The 8,075-nt window shown below is 46.8% G+C and overlaps 1 protein-coding gene across 1 annotated transcript; it reads right to left on the bottom strand.

The window, feature by feature from the left end:
• Nucleotides 1-2,783: 2,783 nt before the first annotated feature.
• Nucleotides 2,784-7,800, bottom strand: gpr137bb (G protein-coupled receptor 137Bb). Its single transcript, XM_005753272.1, has 7 exons — nucleotides 7,239-7,800; nucleotides 5,765-5,814; nucleotides 5,436-5,658; nucleotides 5,183-5,332; nucleotides 4,747-4,875; nucleotides 4,524-4,645; nucleotides 2,784-3,554 (listed from the first exon to the last, which is right to left on the bottom strand). The coding sequence occupies exons 1-7, from the start codon at nucleotides 7,635-7,637 to the stop codon at nucleotides 3,440-3,442; spliced, it is 1,188 nt and encodes a 395-aa protein (XP_005753329.1). The 5' UTR covers nucleotides 7,638-7,800; the 3' UTR covers nucleotides 2,784-3,439.
• Nucleotides 7,801-8,075: the final 275 nt, after the last annotated feature.

Genomic DNA, 8,075 nt, shown 5'->3' with positions numbered 1-8,075 from the left:
TTAAAGATTGACTTGTTTTTAAAGCACAGGTGAGTTAATACTGCAGCTTTATAATGTGTGCCACCTGATCTTAATCATCATTTGTATTCTAGTGCTAAACAAAAGCAACATTCGCAGCTTTCAACAACAGAAACCTAAAACTAAGAAATCAGTTTGGTTTTTACATTTTTATGTATGTTTTGGTTGTTGAGCTGATGTGAGAGGGTCACGGAGCTGCCGCCGGGCGCGAGGCTGGGACCATTCACACCTGTAAAATGTAAGAATGGCTCGAAGCTTTCAGAATCAAAGATTTCAGATCCAGAATCCAGATGTTGTGATCATGTGACCCATCAGTTATTGATGTATTATCATTGGTTACTCTGTCAGCTAGAAGCCAGTAAGACAGCAGATGAGGTGTGTGCTGTGTACTGGTCAGACATGCTTCAGAGCACACACCTCCCACTGTGGCAGTGAGTTAGCCCACTTCAGGCCAGTTACCCGACATTAGTTCCAGTTTGTGGCTCAGCCTCCATCAGAGGCGTGCAGGGAGACTCTGTGTGAGAGAGGGAGTGCTTGCCTTTCTCTGAGCCTCGCTTGCCCAGCAGCAGTCTTGTACAGTCCACTCACCAGCCTTAAAAAACCAAACCAGTTCAGAAGTCCGACACAAAAGGGTCAAAAAGGCTGTACCTGCGAACTGTATTTATTTGACAAGAGGAATAAATATTTCTGAACCTGAATGTGGTGTTTGCTTATTCTCTTCATTTCCTGTCCTTCACTGGCTGTATGTCTTTATTTCACACCACAAACACAAAAGCTCAACAACAAAACATGTGAAGTGTTACAAATCTTACAAAAGCAGTAAATCTGTTAGAAATCTGGAGCTGAAGCTTGTCCCGAGCCGTGCAGCACTGACGGGTGTGGAAACTGTGATCGATACCCAACCGTGAAGTGATTTTCAGATGTGGATATACAACGCGTGGAGTGATTGGCTGCCTGGTTACTGATTAAATCAGTGTCGTTCCCACACGTGTGGCTTCTTCACCACCTCTTCCTGCTTTTCTCACAAAGTAAAAAGAGGAAAAACTTTCATGAGGAGCTTTTCAAGGATTTAAGAAAATGATCTGCTAGTTCTTTCCAGAAATACTGCCTACAGCCTGAATACTGTCTTCAAAGTGACTAATAAGTCGTTTTGGTCATTTCTGCCTGCCTTTTCCCACTTCATGAATTGCACTGAAGCGCTCTGAGCTGCCTAACAATCCTCTCGGTGTCGTTTCAGTTTCCAAGCAATGCTCCAAGACGTCACGTGATGACAGAACAGCAACGTGTCCAGGAGGGGTGACAGACAGCCTTCAAAAGTGTAAGGAAACAAAGTCTGCCAAGTGCAGATAACCCCGAGTCACCACTGAGGGTTCACACCGCTCTCTTTCTTCTGAAATAAAATGAACAAAGGTTGAGCAAAGTTTGGAGAACCAATAACCAATCAGCTGATTTCAGTTGGTGTGCAGGAGGAGGAAAATAATGGCTCAGTCTGCAGCGTGAGCATGGATGTTACTTTTATTATTACTGCACAAGGACGAGAGCGTGATGGTAAAGTAAACTGGACACAAGCAGCTGCATTCTGCTGCTAACAGCATCAGCTGCACAGACAGCATGCTAACATGTTTGCTCTGTGCTCACACCTGAATATATGGGGCGACCGTGGCTCAGGGGGTTGGGAATCGCATCTGTAACCGGAAGGTTGCCGGTTCGATCCCTGGCCTCTCTGTCCTGGTCGTTGTGTCCTTGGGCAAGACACTTCACCTACTGGTGTTGGCCAGAAGGGCCGATGGCGCGATATGGCAGCCTCGCCTCTGTCAGTCTGCCCCGGTCTGCTGTGGCTACAACCGTAGCTGCCTCCACCAGTGTGTGAATGTGAGAGTAAATGAATAGTGGCATTGTAAAGCGTTTTGGGTGCCTTGAAAAGCGCTATATAAATCCAATCCATTATTATTATTAATACTCAGACACAGATCACACGTGTGCGTCCTGCAAACCAGCAGCTGGGTTTATGTTGTTTCAGGTCGTTTTAGGGGGAAATGTTAAAATGGTGTGATGAGCAGCACAATGAATTCCTTTCTACTGGAATTAGTTGATGTGCTGGGGTTAGGGAATCCCAGCTGACCTGTCAACACTGCCAAACATAGGTGGTAAAGCAGTACGCTGCTGCGTGTCCTGATCATCTTTATCAAATCTCATGTGGCTCCAGATGAACTTTTAATGAAGCATTTTGTGCATCTCCGTCTTTTAAAAAGCTGCAGAGGTCTTCTCCATTGAAGATATTTGAACACATTAAATTGTTACTTTTAAAACACATCTGGACAGATGTTCACTGCTAATATTGTGTCGCTAACATTAGCAACGATCCTGCTCTTTTAATGGTTCGAACTTGTTTTTGTTTGAAAATGGTTTTCTAACCTTTTTCAGCCAAAAATGACCCTCACACATTTACAGTAAAAGGAAGCTTAACATACATTTAGACTGAAAACAGGTTAGCTTTATGTAGTGCCCACTTTGTTTCATATAGTAATGAGAGGACCGGTATGATGTGCACTGTTCTCCTTTCCTGTTTAACTTTGACCTGCTGCAGTATTTTACAGCAGAACAATGTGGACTACACAGATGTGCAGATGATGGCCACGTTTAACTGGCTTTGTTATCAGCTAACCCCTACAGTGTCCCAGCACAGCAGAGACTCTGATCGGATGTCTTTGTGAGTGTGTGAATAAATACAAAGAAGCTGACTTCATGAAAAGAACTGTTTCCAATTTAATTCACTACCTGGATTATCTTCATTGAAATACTCGAAACATTCATCACAACATCATATTCATACCGCGAGTCTTAGAAGCAGCAACATTGTAGCTGTGGGAAAAGTCCAACATCATGAGGCCAAATTCAGATGTTCTTGTTTACAGCTAAACACTTGATGTTCTGGGACTGTTTGGGGCGATCAGCTGGGGGACCAAAAATTAAGGACACATAGTGATTAACTGTTGTGTAGAAACCTGTAAGGCAGGGGTCTCAAACTGAAGTGAGCTGTGGACCACTGTGGTCTCATTGGACGGCCACTTTAGTGTTTTAGGAGTACAAACAAACACACAAGGAAACACAAACAAATATTACTGAAAGTGGTTTGTTTGTTTGTTTAAATTGTTGCATAAGAAACTGACTCTTCACTAACTGAAGCCTTTGGTCCTCTCTGCCCGTGCAGACACGTGGCGCACTTCCAGGGCCGAACTGCATTATCTTTCTTCACGTCACCTACAAGTGGCCCCGCGCCGCGAGTTTGAGACCCCTGCTGTAACACATTCTTCTTTATTTTCTACAGTGACTCCACAAAGCCTTATGTCAGTGACAATAACAAACACAATAACCGAACCGTGTCAAAGTGCAGAGTGATGCTGTACACAGAGCAGCGGACTCATGGATAAGGGCGGAGCTCCCCGGCAGCGGTGGTCAGGCGCTGTTCGTCACTGTTGGGATGCACGGTGAAGCTGCTGTGGCGGCTGCCCCAGTCGCAGCAGTCAGAGGAAAGGCTGTCAGAGAAAATATGGCAGTCAGGACCAAGCCTGTGAAAAAAGCTTCAGGTTTTCTGCGTTTTGGTGAAACCGTCAGGTCAGCTCTGCTCCATCGCAATCAGACCCATTGTCCTTCAGAGGCTTTAATGGAGCAAATATTGTATATCTAGACACAGGCAAAGGCACACAGCCGACTGTTTAAAGTCAGGGTTCAAGTTATACACTCGCCAGCTCCATAACGCACCTACAGGAGCCGCTCTGTCACAGAGACCTGTGTCACAGGAGATCTGGAGCTTCCACTAAGGAAATCCTAAAAGGCTGATTCTGTTCATCTGAACGTTTCAGTGGGAGAAACGTTTCTTCACTCATCCAGGTGACTTTCATTACACCCACTGAAAACACTACGTCCAGATGAATGGAGTCGACCTTCACTATCTCTGCTATTTGCACGCCCACCACTACACCTGCCTCATTGCCATTCAGAGGGAGCCATAAATGAAGCAGTCCAACAACCAGGCCTTAATGGTAGTCCTGTCTGAAGCTATATCAGATCAGAATCAGAAAACTTTATTGTCATTGTCACGAGAACAACGAAATGAAGAATGGTCCCCGATCATTGCATCATCCCTAGCAATATCAAAATATAAATAAAACAATAAAATTCAATAAATAAAATAGATAGAATACTTAAAATACTAATAAGATGTAACAGTAAAACATTCACATACATTCCCACACACATGCTTCAGGCCGTGCATAGATTAACACAAGAGTGGCGTGATGGACATTTTTTTTGTAGTATATGCAGGTCATGGGGAACTGGAGCCTGTCCCAGTTGTCTGTTGCAGGGCTACCACAGAGAGACAGACAACCATTCACACTCACATTCATACCTATGGGCAATTTAGAATCACCAGTTAACCCAGCCACAGGCATCCATAAGTACCAGTGACAGTGACATTGTAAAGTCAGAAATGATGTTCACACCTCGCTGAGGCGTTCTGGGGAGGAATGCTCCACGCCAAGTCGTCATCGCTGTCATAGCGACGAGGATTGTCAAAGAAATATCCTCTGGAGGAGAGAACGTGGTTAGGGATTCCCGTGGTGCTCTGTTGGACCAAATACATCAGAGCAGCAGTCAAACAGTGATGGCCTATCATTAACTTAGAGAGAAAACCTCATGCCAACTGTAAGAACCTGCAGTACTGACCCGATCCTGAGGCGGCCGTCTCACCCTGAAGAAGAACACAACCAGTGAGGTGGGCAGCAGCTCCCACACGAACAGGATCACCCCAAATACGATGTAACCGGCGTCTCCAAGAGAGGACCGCAAGTCTGCCTGAGGACGCACACACACAGGTCAGAGGCAACAGAAACACAGCTTTCCAAACCTGCTGACATGTAGTGGCACACTGGTCTGTGCATGTTTTCCACACACACAGCGGGGAATGCGTGCAGAGCACACAACATGGCCATACCCATGGTATACCCAGGTCAGGTCAGGTATGGGTGTGATTGAATGAACACATGTATGGAGATCAGGTCGGCTTTATGCAGGACCTCTGCAACGAGTACTACCCCAGTCCTAGTTACATGATGGTGACATAAGGAGCCGGCTCCTGTTTACAGCTGGATGAAGGTCTAACCTGGTCGGAGACGTTGTACCAGTCATAGTCGAAGGAGTTGATGGTCTCGATGTCAGCGAGGGCAAGCACCACCAGGTTGTAACAGGCTCGTGATGCGTATAACAACACCACCGTGATGCCGATCAGGGTCACCTGACACACGGACGTTCCCTACACACAGAGACATTTCATCAGTTTATTCAAACAATTTTGTGCAGCATGATCTCTCGTTCCTCATAGTTTAGCACATGTTGTAAATGAAAGGAGACTCTACCTTTGACTCCAGGTAGATGTTGGCCAATGACATCTTGGCCACCTTGTAGAGGCAGACGGACAGCGAGATGGCGCAGAGTACGAACAAGCTGTCGTTAACGGTCACCCTCACCAGAACAATGGTCTTCACGTCGGCAGCAGTCATCTTGACCATCAGGGCGCAGATCAGATTAACCACCAGAAAAATGAGACTGACGCAAAGGAAGACCAGGTACAGAGGAAGTCTGGGAGAGGGGAGACAGCGCTGTGGATTCTGGAAAAGCTAGGAAAATACCAACTCCACTTCCTGCTTTGACAACCTTCTTCGATTTCATAAGTTAGTCAAGTTACCTGTACTTCAGTAGTGCTGGTGCGTACTTGGACTTTGCCTTAAAGTAAACCTGTGAGGAAGAAGCAGAGACAGGCAGAGACTGGTTATTCAAACGGGCTGAGAGGTCATCTGACGGACACATTTAGTCCAACAGCCCGGCCTCCTCAAGGACTGCTGGCCAGTCAGGACTCTGTTCTCCTTTTGTTAATGCAGGACCCAGGCTCTAGGTCTATTCAAAGGAATACCTATCAGTTGGATCTTCCTGAGAAGCACACTCAGGGTTGCTTTACCTCTACGACCAGGAAGCTGGAAAAGCTTTATTTTGTCAGATTATCAGCTCATAAATGAAACAGCACTTCTTTATGTCATTCAAAAATGAAACTCACGTATAATATAAGCTTATTAACATGCTTCACTGCCAAAGAGCACGATCAACAGTTTCCCCCCAAAAGCTCCAGGTTTCACTACCTACGGCTGAACAATGAGTCACAAGTTAATCTCAGTCAAATGCACTTGGATCGCTTCTAAAACAACAACTGGACATTTACAGCACACAGACTTTTGTCTGAGCTTCACTCGGTCCACACAGCTTCATCTGTCTCTGCCATGTGTTCAGCATGCAAGCATTGCAAACTGTGTGTGCTTCCTCAGAGCCTGCAGCAGCTCATCTCATTGATTTGTTCCTGAAGGTACCCGCATTAAGGAAATAATGCACTGTAGTAAAATAACCTGTGTCATCTTTCTCACAGACAAGCGCTGCTGGTTAATGAGTCTCCTCTCATGTGAAAACACTCTGTTTCCTGGTCTAGTTGAGCAGCTGCACTCATCAGAGCTGATCAGTGACAGATGTCACGACAGTGATGCAGGGTCACCACATACATACCAATCAGGACTATGTACCAGACACTTTCACTTCCTAAAACTGAAATACAAACTTGTTGGACTTCAAAAAGCTCCAGCACCACAAGCTCAGTCAGCTACAGCTCTATGAGCTATTGGGCATCCACCTACAAACTGAAGCATCCTAACATCAAACCTTTATGCAGTATAGAGGAAACTATCCACAGAGGCCAAAGCTACCGGGCTGCAAACATGTTCACAGCACTGACTCGGTTTTAGAGTCAGCCTCAAGTGGCCGTTTCAAGAACTGCAGTTTGTTGTACTTCATTCTTCAGCCCCACAGATTCCTGAGTCAACAGAACCCCCCACTGTAATTCAGACTGGCTTTTACTGTGCCACTGTCTGCCACTGGGACTAGTGAAGGTGGGAACCTGCTTATTTAATCATTAATGTTCTTACCGTCAGCGGCCACAGATGGCAGCACATCAACAATAAATGAAAGGATACCTCAGATTTGTTGCAGATTAACCCCGCACTGCCTGCGTGGACTAAAGCCTGCCAGAGTCTGAACCCTGTTAGCCGTTCCCAGAGCCACCGGTCTCTGCTATGACAATAACAGCAGCAGAACAGTAACAGCAGCAGAAGCCCGCTCACCTGTGCACAGTAGAGGTTCATGAGACTGAGCGTGAAGAACTGCAGGCAGACGGGGAAGCAGTACAGAAGCCAGAAGGCAAAGGGTCCAAGTGCATTGGCGGTCACACAGTCTCTGAAATAGAAGGAGAAGAGAAGGGCGCGCAGGGCGGCCCACAGCAGACACAGGAACAGGAAGGCCGTCTGGTAGCTGAAGCGCTTGTGCCGGTACCGCAGCACCAGCCAAAGCTGGGCATAGACGAAGGCAAAGAGCAGTGAGTAGAAGACGGTGTAGGCGATGGTCAGACCCAGCTTCACATAGGGGGGAATGGCCGGTGTGATGGTTGGAGGGGGAGGTAGGTGGGAGGTGTTACCGGCATTCTGCTGCTGCTCTTGTGCCGGGTCCATCGCCTCCCCATTCATCTCCTCTGTGTGCCAGTAGCAGTGGGAGGGAGGGAGGGAGGGATGCAGTAGGCGTTTAAGATGGAGCAGCACGCTTCCTCCTCAGGGGGAAATAAAAAGGAGAAACCTCTCTGTGCTAGTCAGATGAATCCTGCGTGTCCATCCATCCATTCTCATCCAGGGATGCCGTCTGACTCACAGTGAAGAGAAGAAGAACACAGAGAGACACCTCCCCTCTTTTTGCCGGTGCCTGGTAGTACACTATTGGTAGTTGTTGGTCACATGATGCTGCTGTGCACCAGGGGATTGGCTTAGCAGGAGGAGGGATGCTGCAAGGAGGAAACTGGAGAGATGGATCTGGAAGGAGAGAGGGGTAAGCTGGAATCTGTGGTCCCCCTCACACACACACACACACACACACACACACACACACACACACACACACACACACACACACAC

Source organism: Pundamilia nyererei, unplaced genomic scaffold (genome assembly GCF_000239375.1).
Source record: "Pundamilia nyererei isolate P.nyererei 1_Seehausen unplaced genomic scaffold, PunNye1.0 scaffold00417, whole genome shotgun sequence".
NCBI classification, from domain to species: domain Eukaryota; kingdom Metazoa; phylum Chordata; class Actinopteri; order Cichliformes; family Cichlidae; genus Pundamilia; species Pundamilia nyererei.
This window is presented reverse-complemented; position numbering and strand designations above follow the sequence as displayed.

Bases quoted from the DNA above. Each gene is read 5' to 3' on its own strand.
- gpr137bb (XM_005753272.1), bottom strand. From the start codon at position 7,637: ATGAATGGGGAGGCGATGGACCCGGCACAAGAGCAGCAGCAGAATGCC. The intron at 5,815-7,238 runs GTGAGCGGGCTT...TCTTCCTCACAG, and splicing joins TGAACCTCTACTGTGCACAG to GTTTACTTTAAGGCAAAGTC. The intron at 5,659-5,764 runs GTAACTTGACTA...CCCCTCTCCCAG, and splicing joins CCAGCACTACTGAAGTACAG to ACTTCCTCTGTACCTGGTCT.